At 54.0% G+C, this 12867-nt stretch overlaps 1 protein-coding gene across 2 annotated transcripts in view; it reads left to right on the top strand.

Annotated features, from left to right (window-relative positions):
• Cep104 (centrosomal protein 104kDa) overlaps positions 1-9536 on the top strand; it is a 23318-nt gene extending 13782 nt beyond the window's left edge. For both annotated transcript variants that reach the window (XM_013035421.1, XM_013035414.1), the window contains exons 12-21: positions 646-822; positions 2456-2662; positions 3283-3390; positions 4498-4534; positions 4657-4723; positions 5318-5426; positions 6945-7083; positions 7364-7431; positions 8523-8613; positions 9360-9536. In XM_013035421.1, the coding sequence (XP_012890875.1) occupies positions 646-822; positions 2456-2662; positions 3283-3390; positions 4498-4534; positions 4657-4723; positions 5318-5426; positions 6945-7083; positions 7364-7431; positions 8523-8613; positions 9360-9475 (1119 nt within the window). In that variant the 3' untranslated portion in view covers positions 9476-9536. The remainder of the gene's footprint in view (positions 1-645; positions 823-2455; positions 2663-3282; positions 3391-4497; positions 4535-4656; positions 4724-5317; positions 5427-6944; positions 7084-7363; positions 7432-8522; positions 8614-9359) is intronic.
• The last annotated feature ends 3331 nt before the right edge of the window (positions 9537-12867 follow it).

The following is a 12867-nucleotide window of genomic DNA, read 5'->3' as shown; positions in this document are numbered from 1 at the left end:
AAACCACCAGAAAACCGGAAGTGGCGTTGTAGCTCAAGTGGTAGAGCGCTCGCCTTGAGCTGAAGAGCTGAGGGACAATGCCCAAGCCCAGAGTTCAAGCCCCACGACCGACAAAAAAAAAAAAATGATTTTAGTTTATTATACTTGAAGGTATAATTTCATTCTCTTACAGATTCTACCCCTTTTTTTTCCATACCTGGGTTTGAACCCAGAGCCTTAGCAAGTGCTCTACCACATGAGCCTTGCTTTTGCTCTTTCTGCTTTAGATTATTTTTTTCTACAGATCTTGTGCTTTCTGCTTAGGCTGGCCTCAGATCATGATCCTCCAGCCTGTGCCTCCTGTGTGGCTCAGATTAACCTTGCTTGTGAGTCAGAAATACTGGCAGCTCAGACCTCAAATTTCCCACTGTTTTCTCTGCAGCCCTCAATAATCTCCCAGTGACCATGACTTGCTTTCTTGGGCATGGGGTTTATACCATTCAGTAGAAATGTGGGTTTATACATCAGTGATTTTCCTGGAGTTTATTCCAATCACTTTTCACTTCTCTATTTTACATCAGCATTTAGGTTGAAGTTGACGCTATGTGTACTAAGTTGTTTGTGGCATTTTGAAGTAGGAATTGACAGACCTCGTTGGCTTTGTAGGAAATGGCCCTGTTTAAGGAGGTCAGATGTCTGCAGATCATCCCGCCTTCCTTGGTGCAGCCGCTGAGAGCAAACACTTCCGTCCATCTGGCGATGAGCCAGGTGGACCTGCTGGCCCGCCTGCTGAGGGACCTGGGCACGGAGAACTCGGGCTTCACCGTGGACAACGTGATGAAGGTGAGCAGCCGGCGGGGGGGGGGGGCATCTCATCCATGTCCCACGAATGAATGAATCACTCTAGAAAAATAACCAGGTCTGTCCAACACCTGAGAGCCCCTTGAGTCTTTTCTGTCTGCCGACCTTTGGGGTGTGTGGTTTGCACAGATCAGAACGTGGTATGTGAGAGAGGTAACGGCCACACTGAATAGGTACATCAGCACAGCCACCTTCCTGGCTAGCCTGGACCACTGATACCAACCCTCAATCCCCATCCCAGGCTCCTCCACTCTGAGTGATCACAGCTGAGGCCATGGCCGTGCTCTGCTTTGACTGCCCAGGGCCCTGTCTGGCTCGCCTTGCCAGTCCTGTCCTGAGCTCCACTCTGTAGACCTCATCAGGGGCAGCCAGCTGTAGGCCAGGGCCACCAGGGCCCCGTTGTTCCTGCCATTTTTCCTGCTCTGACATTATTTATGGCTCTGGTCTCCTGGCGGTTGTGTTCAGTTCTGTTCAGGCAGCCTCTCACTTTGTGGTCCCAAGCTGGCCTTGAATTACAGTCTTCTTGCCTCACCCCTGAGTGCTAGGCTACAAGATTTGTGCCTGCATGCCTGGCTTTGCTGCCGCCTCTCCCCTGCCCACAGGTTGGAGTGCTTATTTCTCCAGGGCCAGAAAGCAGGCCTGCACACGCAGGTGTTTGCCGTGGCACCTCACCCACTTCAGACCAGGCGAGGCCTTGGTCGCAGGGAGCTTTTGTGTACGGCGAACACTAGGGTTTCAGTGGCTAAAAGTTGATCACTCTCTGTGGCTGTGGTTCCATGCCATTTACAAGGCTGGAGGGCACAGATAAAGCAGGACCAAGGGCCTGAGCGGCCAGGCACGCAGCAAGGTATGAACAGACAAGCCAGTCTCAAACAAGGAGGTCGGCCATGGCTGCGGATGGACAGTGAGGGCTCCGTGAGGTGGTCATTATGAGGTCTGCGCCCAGGGCACCCCACAGTGTGGCTTGAGTCCAACGTGTGCAGCCCGAGACTCTAGGCAGTCCTAGAGTCTGGGTCACATTCCTCTTGGCCCCATGGTACCGAGGAGGGAGGAGACCGGGTGCATGGGGGTCTCTGAGGGGACAACTGAACACAGGGGCTGGAGAGGCGGGTGGCAGAAGAACAACAGGGTGCGGTCACAGTCACAGGATGGGCCAGCGCCACCCTGTGCACACACGCTGCAGGAAGGAGGGCGCGCACGTTGACTGTAAGTGATGCCGACGCTCAGGAAGGCTAAGACGAGGCCAGCCACCCCTCAGTGCTTCTGTTTCTTACAACAGACAGGTACAAAACAACTGTAGCTAACTCTCAACAGCAGATCTGTGAGGGTCACTGTATTTCCTCTTCTACGCGTTTGAAATGCCTTGTGCTCATCATATGAAATCTATGAACGGGTCAAGGCCCACCAATGCTCGCGGGTGCAGGGCAGAAAGAACACAAGGCACACATGTGCAGTGTGTTTCTCTCGAAAACACACTGTGTTGACACAGGAGACCTGAGCGCTATCTTTACTTACCAAACTTGTATAATGTGCCTCTAATTGTTCTTAGCTAGAAACAAAGCTAACGTCATTAGTCTGAGCATCGGTAACAACTAGAGTAGCCTCCTCCTTTCAGTTCGCAGTGAGCGCCCTGGAGCACAGAGTGTATGAGGTTCGAGAGATGGCGGTACGGGTGATTCTGGACATGTACCAGGAGCACCAGGCCCTCACCCTAGAGTACCTCCCTCCAGACGACAGCAGCACACGCCGGAATCTTCTCTACAAGACGATTTTTGAGGGATTTGCTAAAATAGATGGCAGGCCCACGGATGCTGAAATTAGGGTGAGTTTGCCCTCGCGGTAGATGGATGAAGCCACATGGGGAGCTTGGGCAGGTGCATTCGGGGATACAGCTAAGAGTGATGCTTCCCTTAGTTCAGGACCTGGCTCCTACACTGTGAGTGCTGAGTGCTGAGGCCATGAGCCAGTGGCTCGCAGCTGAAATCCTAGCTGTAATCCTCAAGAGGCTGCGATCTGAGGATCGTGGTGTGAAGCCAACCCAGGCAGGAAAGTCCAGGAGACTCTGATCCATCTCCAATTAACTACCAAAAAGTCAGAAGTATAGCTGTGACACAAGTGGTACAGTGCCAACCTTGAACATAAAAGCTAAGCCCTGAGTTCATGCCCCAGCACTGGCACCAAAAAGAAGAAAACATCTTGGTTCCCCCAGTCCTGGCTCTTCCACTAAGAAAGCTGGTTCTCTGAACTCCATTCCTGGCTCTTCTGCCTCGTGCCAGTGAGACCCTCACACCCCAGCCTGGGTGGACCAGCGGTTGGCACCTCTGTCTCCCATGAATCCTAACCTGTAGGATTTAGTTAATCGGAGCATAACGTGTCAGCAACGCACCTCACACATCTCCCACGATCAGAAAGCCCTCCTCACAGGAAAATGATTTTTTCCAGGCACAGAAAAGAGCAGCTACAGAAGAAGCAGAAAAACAAAAGAAAGAGGAAATCAAAGTTCTGCAGGGGCAGCTGGCGGCCCTGAAGGAAATTCAGGCTGAAGTCCAGGTCGGGAAAGTTCACACTTCCTTTGCTGCTTGGTACAAATGGTATCTTTGCGGCTTCTGAGTTAGTTTAGGTTAGGGAGTTGGAATCAAATGTCAAAAACCCAACCCCTCTAGCTGTGGGGCTTGTAGGAAGTTGCTGCAGGTAGACAGAGGAGGTCCAGGTAGGGAGGAGACGAGGGACAAGGGAGAGAGTTTCTCTCTGACGGAAGGTCTGATTTCAGCACACTTGTGAAGGAAGTGTGTAAATACTCCTCACCTGGAGGCCTTCACCCAGGACTGGGGACATACCACCTGCGCTGGGACCAGATTCTATTTGGCTGGATAAAAATGTGTCCTTCTAAACTGCCCAGTGTCTGGGGTTGCAAATAGTCTTGTAACCTGAATATTGTAGTTAAGTTCCTAAATTGAAAGAAAGCACCTTAAGAAGAAAGGGGTGAGCCAGGCACTGGTGGCTCATGCCTATAATATTAGCTACGCAAGGGGCTGAGATCTGAGGATCGTGGCTTGAAGCCAGCCCAGGCAGGAAAGCCTGTGAGACTCTTTTATCACCAATTAACCATCAAAAAGCCAAAAGTGGAGCTGTGACTGTAGTGGTAGAGCGCTAGCCTTGAACAAAGAAGCTCAGAGATAGCGCCCAGGCCCTGAGTCCAAGCTCCAGGACTGGCAAAAAAAAAATGTTCATGGGTTTGAGGTATAGTCTGCAACATGCACGAGGTTCTTGCTGGCGGCCATGGCTGCCTAGCTCTGCATGCTCTCATGGCACATGCTAAAAAACCAGCAGTGTGCACTGGGCGGATTGGAACCTAGGCCTGAAAACACTGCTGCTGGGTAAGAGCAGCCACAGCAGCTTTCCACCAGAGGTCAGGAGTCAGGAAGGAGCAGCCAGAAAGTTCAAAGGCAGGAAGGGCTCAAGGAGCTGGGGCCGCAGCCAGGGCCTGGGCCAGGGCTGCCACACAACCCTGTGCCACAGGTTCCGGGCCACTAAACGCTTTTCACCACTCAGTGGCCGTGACAAACTGGCAAGGACCTGAAGGTCCTTCCTTGTGACACAAGGCTTATGCTGACCAAGGGCAAACTCAGTGACGGACGTCTCTGTTTTGTGTCCCAGGAGAAGGAGAGTGCAGCGGTGATGCCCGCCATTCAGGGTAGGTGGATTCACACCTGGAAACCGCCTCTGCTCATTCCCCAGCTCCAGCAGCCAATCCTGCTCAAATAAGGGGTTCCACAAAAGGTGACTGACATTGTTCTCTTTTGATCCATCTGTCAGACCCTCAGGGAAGGAGAGTGGCCCCGCCTGCTGCCCCGGACGCCCCGGACGACCATTATTTGGATAAGTGAGTCACGCTATCTTTACCTCACGGTGTGATAACTGTGGTAGAAAGTCTTACAACTTCTCCCTGTTCACTGCGATGACTCCATTAGCGGGCTCTTAACCATGATTTTAAAGCGTGGAAAAAACACCCTACACCAACAAGCTCGAGTTAGACAGGTCCCTGCCCTGCACCCCACCCAAGTCACTAGCTCCACAGCCCCTGTCTGCACCCCAGCACGAATCACCGCCCTGCTGCCCCCAAATTCTGTGTCAGCAAAACGCTTTTCACCGCTCAGTGGCCATGACAACCCTTCATGGACCTTAAGTGTCTTCCTTCCTTGAGCTCGAAACCATCCTGCGTGTTGATGGCCGCTGACAAGGGGCAAACTCAGAGGAGCCTTCGGTTGATTTGTCTCAGCCACCTGCTTGGCAGAGACTGCTCTGGCGTCTGAACGGGCCCCTCAGCCCTGCCACCCTCCCAGCGAGGTCCAGCTGGCCCTCAGAGCAGGCCTGAGCACTTCCGGACAGGAGGACGCCTGGCCGGGATATGTTAGGAATGTCCGCGTGGGCTGGGCGCGGAGGGGCCCCGGCGTGAGACCCTTGTGCTCTGTTGCAGTCTCTGCATTTTTTGTGGGGAGAGGAGCGAGTCCTTCACCGAGGAGGGCCTGGACCTGCACTACTGGAAGCACTGCCTCATGCTGACAAGATGCGGCCACTGCCGGCAGGTCAGGCGCGGGCGGCCCCGCGGCTCCGCAGGGCAGTCCCTGTGCTGCTGCATGGTGGACTGTCACCCCCAGCCCACCGTGTCCCCACCCCAGAGGGGTCCCCACTTAATTCACACATCACACATCTGAGGAGAATTGTGCCGCGCTGGCCATCACGTCTTCCCTATGGTTCATGCTTTTTATGAGCCGCTTGAGAATTCTTCCCTACAATAATTATTTTAAGTTTTTTAATTTATTGGCAGTACTGAGGTTTGAACTTAGGGCCTTGCAGGACAGGTGCCAACCTGCCTCCGCGGTGCTCCTTTTTGGTGTGTGTATTGAACTCAGGACCTGGCACTATCCCTGAGCTTCTCTTTCAAAGCTATCTCCCTACTATTTGAGCCACAGCGCCACTTCCAGCCATTCAGAAAACCAGAAGTGGCTCTGTGGCTCAAGTGGTAGAGCACTCGCCTTGAGCTGAAGAGCTGAGGGGCAGTGCCCAGGCCCAGAGTTCAAGCCCCATGACCAACCAAGCAAACAAAAACAAAGACTCACAGAATTCCTTGCCTGGGCTGGCTTCCAGCCTCAAGTAGCTAGGATCCATGCTCCTTTTTTTTTTTTCATTTAATTTTATCATCATTATTAAGGTTGCCATTTCATGAGTTGGGTAGTGAATACATTTCTTCTTTTGGACAGTGTCCCCCCTTCCTTCGCTTTCCCTGCCCCCCCTTCCCATCCCCCCTACATAGTTCATTGTCCACATAGTGCCAAGCTCCTTTTCTTTGCTTTGTCTTTTTTTATATACTTTTTACGATCCTTAAGTAGCTGTATAAAGCCACCCTCCTCCTTCAAGGAGAAGAAGACAAGACATTTCTCTCCCTCACCTTGAGTTCTTTCAGGCCCAGGCACCAGACTGTCCTGGCACACCGTACCCCCTGTCAGGAGACTCCAAAAACCTCTTTGGGGTGATTGTCCTCTCCAGCGCTGGGCCAAGTCCAGTGACAGAGCTCGGGATGCCAAGCGTGTAAATTGCCAAGAGAATCAGTCCCATCTCTGCCCATCCTTAGAAATGCTGGGGAGTAGCCAGGCACCCGTGACTCACGCCTGTGATCCTAGCTACTCGGGAGACTGAGACCTAAAGCCAACCCAGGCAGAAAAGTCCATGAGACTCTCCCATTAATCACAGAGAAAGCCAGACATGGTGCTGTGGCTCAAGGAGCTCAAGGACAACACCCAGGTCCAGAGTTCAAGCTCCAAGACTGGCCAAAAAACAAAACTGGGGAATCAATTTGAATCCAGAGCCATACATACAAACACTGAAGCACTTCGATCAGCCCACCCACCACTCTGCAGGCCTCCCACGGTTCTAGGTGACATGGAGATCAGGGCTTCACGTACCTCCAGCTGCCCTGTGGGATGAGTACCGAGGGTTTTAAGACATGGTTGGCACACTGTTTGGCGCGTGTGGGCACGGAGCAGGGTCACCCTGCAGGACACCGCTGCAGCTCAGCAGTGCGCCCTGGGTTTCCTCACATGCAGGTAGTCGAGATCTCAAGCCTGACAGAGCACCTGCTGACAGAATGTGACAAAAGGGAGGAGTTTGGAAAGTGCCACCGCTGCAGCGAGGCCGTTCCCAAGGAGGAGCTGCCCAGACACATCAAAGCCAAAGAGTGCAACCGTGAGTGCCCCGCACGCACCCTGCAGGCCGGCCTGGGCCTGCCCCTGGGCCGCTGGGGGTGGAGTGACAGTAAAGGCTGTATGCAAGCATCATGTCTGCCAGCCACGCCACCTGCGTGTCCTGTGTCTCTCCCTTATTTAACTTTCAGATGTTCAGCTAAATTATTTGGCAGGGGCAATACTGGCGTTTGAACTCTGGGCCTTGATCTTACTAGGCAGATGCTCTACCACTGAGCAGCTCCTTCAGCTCAACTAAATCAGTTTTACTAAAATTGTTTCAGCTGCTAAGTCAGAGAAGCTGGCGAACCGATGTCCTCTGTGCCATGAGAATTTCACCCCCGGCGAAGAGGTGAGTGAGGGTCTGGGAGAAACATGGGCCTGACTGATGCTGACGTGAGGGCTGGACCTGTGCGTGGGAGTCACGCTCCTCCCCTCCCACCAGTCGCTTCCCCAGCACTCACTGGGGTCCACCCAAAGGGCCTCTGCTCTGCAGACAGTCAGAATGCAACGGCCTTGCTGGTCCTTGCAGTCATCTGTAGAGAGTGGCCTGGTCCTGCAGCCCACTGGCTGCTGGGGCTCATGCAGCCTGGCCCGTGCAGTTCACCCACTGTGGTTCCTCCCTGCCCCGGGCGCGTGGTGCATCCCTGGGGAGGACCAGCGCTTCCCGCTCTGCTCTTCCACCCTCGGAGGCAGCCCAGAGCCCAGGGGCAGCCCGAGGCTCTGCACTACACAGAGCACTGCGCTCTGTGTGGTGGGCATCAAGCTGAGCCACGTGCAAGCCATGCCTTGGAGGCTGGCTCCTGGCTGCCCCACCCCCAATTCCCCCTCCCACCCCCTGCCCGGCTCCAGAAGGAAGTGTAGACCTAGACTTAGGTTCATTGGTGCATTTTATATTCAAGTCTTTGGGGAAGCCCTGTGTGACCTCCATCCCTGTGGAATAAGGCGTGTTCCGAGTCAGTGGCCACTGTCCCTTGCCCTCACTCTCCTAGAGTACCACCCCCTTTGTGATGTCAGCGTGCGTGTGTGCACTTGGCTCCCTTTCCCCAGCTGCACCAAGGGGAGCAGTGCTGACATCAGCAGATGACAGCGCCTGCTGTAGTGTGTGCTTTGGAGCCCACGCCACCAGTTCAGCCTGGGGCGTAGATAGCCAGCACTGTTTGCCATCTCACCCCGCCCCGTTTCTAAGTCCGCACAGGGGGTTCTGTCTCCGCCCTTACCACCTGTGCTCACCCACGATCTCACCCAGGGCAGGGCTGGTTCTGAGGGCTCAGCAGGTTGTAGGCCCCTGGCGCTGTCTGGGGTAGAGCCCCACACATGACCTGCGTGGTGGTGGAGGTCATAGGCTTCCATGCCCCCTGCAGATGCGCCCTCACCCTGGCCAGCAGCCCTGTCTCAGGTCCCTGTGGGTCGCCACACTGACGGCCACCTCTTCCACTACAGGCCTGGAAGGCCCACCTGATGAGCCCCGCCGGCTGCACAATGAACCTGCGCAAGACCCACATCCTGCACAAGGGCCCAGTGCCAGCGCAGGGTGAGGCTTGTCCCCTGTGGGGCCCAGCACCACATCCCCGCACTCCACGCTCTGGCGCACCACTGAGCAGGAAGCCAGTCACATGGCCCGTGGCCACTCCGCCCAAAGTCCTCCTAGCGAAGGACAAGGCAGGCTCACAGTGCTCCATGACCCTCCCTACCAGATGGACTCCAAGGACTGGCAGACATGGAGCTAAATAGACCCTTAAGTAGTGCTACTACTTAATTGATAAACCACCCTGGTAGATGGACAGCTCATGAGCGAGTGCACCTTCACTTTCAGAGTGACACCGTGTGGAAAAGCGGGGGCCCGTGTCACTGCGCAGGCCGCACCGGGCCTGCTCCGGGCTCACGAGGCCTGATGCCATCCTAGTCCAGCCCCTCAGCAGTGAGGGGACCGAGGCCTATGGCTCCTTGTCCCCGAGTTCCTTGGCCAGGTGCCCGTTCTGTCACCATTCTGCTGGCAGCTGGGCAGTGGCTTCTGCCCTACGAAAGGCCTCCCTCTGAGCCTCTGTCCACTCTCCCATTCTCCTGCTGCCCTGCAGCCATCAGGTCCCGCTCCTTGCAGTGGTCACCTGTGGACTGTCACCAGTGTCCACTATGCAGACCCACCAGGCTGGGAGACAGCCATTGCCCCAGACCCCTTCAGCTCTGTCTGTTCCTCCCAGCCATTCGCCCTGTCCCAGTGAGGTCTGCGTCGCTGCTCTAACACAGTCCCTGTGCCCCGTGTGGCTGTCTTCTCTATAGGTGAAGGCCCCACCGCAGCCAGGTCGTGTCCGTCTGTGGCCAAGATCGGAAGTAAGATCCCCACCCCCAAAGGAGGCCTGAGTAAGAGCTCTCGCAGGACGCACACCCAGCGGTGACAGGCCTCTGCCTCCTGTGTCTTCATTTCCTGATTCTAAACACATCTGAAACTCTCTTGCAGAGAGTCCTGTGCTCTGTCCCTCGGCTCGTTGCGTCTGCTTTCACGTAAACAGTGTAGATTTGACCAAAGAACCCACCCAGGGCTAGGGCCTGGCCACACTGTGGCTGAGCACGGGCAGGAGGGCCCGCCGCCCAGGGCTGCAGCGGCCAGCACCACTCCCTTTCCTGCCCTTGGCCCAGGCTCAGCCCTGGTGACCCCAGGCCGATGGCTTGACTTCCACAGCCTGTCTGCGAGGCCTCCGGGCAGTACACGTGCTCACAGGAAGCAGGGCTACGTCTGGAGGATTTGTGTTCTCACCCAAAAAGAAATCAAGGTAGAAAAGGAAGCTAGAAGGCGCCATCCTGAGAACGGTCCCCAGAACGCTGCACCCCGTGCCGAGCACCGTCCCTGTGACTCCACCTGGAACATGTTCTACTCTGAGGGCTCACCACGCCTCGGTTCAGGGGTCCAAATCCTCCACACGGATTAAGTCGTGGAAAGTCAGGTTTCCTTGACATCTCTGATGGCCCTGCAGTCATCCAGCATTTGAAACCATTTGGGTTGTGACATGGAACGCCTCCCACACACACACACACCCTGACTGGCGCCTCTGCAAGCCCGACCTTCCCGCCAGCCCTGCTGTGCCCTGTCCCTTCTCCTCCACTATGCCTGGCCCCTTCCCAAGCTGTGTGTGGCCCGTCAGGAAGCAGCCATCAGCAGCTCAGACCACCCCCCTCCCTCGCGCACTCCGTCCCACGCCACAGGTCACCGCTCCCTTCCAGGAAGTTTGGTTAGACAGACGTGCCTGACATCTGCCTGGAAACCCAGCACCCCGTCTACCACTCCGCTTGCTTCCCGAGGCCGCTTGGGTAGGCTTTCAAAAAGCCATTTGGGAATGTTGGGGGTCAAGGAACTTAGTGTTATAGTGTGTAAGTATTTTTTAACTCCCAACCATGTAGTAAAAACTAAAAAATGCTAGGTACTCGAGTGATGTCCCTGGGTATGTCAGCGAGCATGGACAAGCTGTCTAAGACCCGCTGGGCACACAGCTTTACCAAGCCAGCGAGGTACCCACACCGCCGTGTTTACAAATGCTATGGTTCCAGACATGTCCACTGTTACTTTCTAATCCGTTTTCAGTAAAATACCTCTTTAAATAAAACAATAATGAAAAAGCTAACCAAGGAATTATTCTTTTCTCTGATGGAAATGCAGACAGACATGTAATGTTCTTCATCTGCTGTAACTTTAAGACAGTATTTTTCCGAATTCTTCAGTTAGCTGGTCTTTGCCGGGAATGTGGGAATGATTCTGACAGCCCGCTGTGTGTGGTGCGTGTGCCCCACACCAGGAGCACGGACAAAGACAGGAAATTAAAGTACTAACGCCCATCGGCCATGTATAAATACATAAATCTGGACACTAATGATTGGATTTTCATTTATGCATATGTTGTGAGTATTTAATATTTATTGTTATTTCATAATGATATTAAGTAATTTAAACATATCTATACATTTGACATGAGAACACAAATGTAAATACTTTTAATGAAAATTTGCAACTTTTTAATGTTTTAACATCCTTTTCTATTTATCTTTATTTCAGGTACCAGAATTATAAGTTATATATTTTTATTGTTACTGTTTTAGGGCTTAAGCATTGAATTCATCTCAAGTATATTAATATAATAAAAAGATCACTAAATGTTTTGGCACTTTTATTTGAAGATTACGAGACAATTCGTCAATGACTATGACATCAGTGGACATGAATGGAAAGTGGCTGGGCCTTGAGCCTTTAAGAGGGTGGACTAGTGGCCAGGAAGAAACTGTCCGTGTTAAACTGTCCTGACATAGCTGGCTCCCTGAGGTCAGCCATGGAAATGAGCTGGTGACATAGCCCTGAGGTCAGTCATGAAAATGAGCTGGTGCTGAAGAACAGGGTAGGTCAGAGCAAGCTGCTGGCAAACTTCCTGGTGTCAGAGTTCTCTTAAGTGACTATGGAGGAAGATGTCTCTCGGAGGGCTGTCAGTAAAAAATTTTAAAAAGGCAGCTTCAGAGGGGCTACAGCTGTATGCCATCTGAGCACGCAGAGTGCTGTTGACGGTTTTATACTTGCTCCTATTATGAAGTCCTAGTATACACACCAATGCAGACTAGCTTAAAACTGGAAGTCACAGCATTTAAACGGCATTATTCAGATGTGTGTTCAGCAATGGTGCATGTGTGGAGGGGCAGGATAGGGATTTGGACAGGACCCACCTGGTGATAGACAGTGCCAGTGCACCCAAAAGAGGGCCCCTCAGGAGCCCAATCAGAGTCCTACAGTCTGTACACGCCACCTCAACTGGCCCACTGGGGGCAAGCTTGTGCCATTGCTGTCAAAGACAGAGCAGCTGGGAAACAAGCTCCTGGCAACAAGGCCAGCAGCCAGACCACCTGGGACACTATCCATGCCTGACAGCACAGCCCCTCCCCGAAGGTGGACAGCAGAGGGTACAGAAGCCCGGGGAAAGCGGGCTTCCAGCTCTGCCTCTCCCTTTCCCAGGCATCATGAGGAAAGCAGTCTGCGGCAGCTCAAGCCCAGAGCCAGCTCACCATGGGCTGAAACCTCTTGAAATGGGACAAGAATAAACACTTCCTTTTTCGGCCTCTTTGTCCTGGCAACAGAAAGCTGACAAGCACAGGCTCCCCAGAATGTTGGTGAAAGAGTGGGCATCGTGGAGGCCAGCTAGAATTTATTTACCCTCCCACAGAAGTGGATCTACACCATTGTTTCTTGACGTGTGGCAGACTGACAGGATGGGATTCTAGCTCCGTTGGAAGCAGTGAGTAGCACAGACCAGGCTCCGGTGTCAATCCCCAGCACTGAAAGTGACCCAGCTCTTCCTTAAGTTATATGGCCAAGAGACAAGCAAACATTAAAGAGCTGGGCCTGGTGTGGCATTCCTGTAATCCCAGCAGACGGGAGGCTGAGGCTGGGCTCCATACTGAGACCCTGCCCTTAGGCAGGCGGAGGGAGGCTGTTAATGCAGTTCTTCGAGGTGAGCATCCTCTTGTGTTTACCTTGAAATAAGCTAAGCGGCTGGCCCGCAGCTCTGAGCACCCCACAGGCCCCGGAGAAGGCCGGGCTCCAGCTGCGCCTCCTTCCGCCTTCCCCGGGCGGGCGCTCGCCACTGTTCTGTGAGGAACTGGAGGTAAGTCTCAGGGACTTTGCTGCCCGGGCTGGCTTCGAACCGCGATCCTCAGGTCTCAGCCTCCCGAGGAGCCGGGATGCCAGGCGTGGGCACCGGCGCCCGGCCCGACACGACCGGATCACCGCCCGGACGGCGGGGCTCCGCTCCACCCG

Source organism: Dipodomys ordii, unplaced genomic scaffold (assembly GCF_000151885.1).
Source record: "Dipodomys ordii isolate 6190 unplaced genomic scaffold, Dord_2.0 Scaffold6, whole genome shotgun sequence".
NCBI lineage: Eukaryota > Metazoa > Chordata > Mammalia > Rodentia > Heteromyidae > Dipodomys > Dipodomys ordii.
The sequence above is the reverse complement of the archived record's forward strand: the minus strand, read 5'-3'. Positions and strand labels throughout refer to the sequence as shown.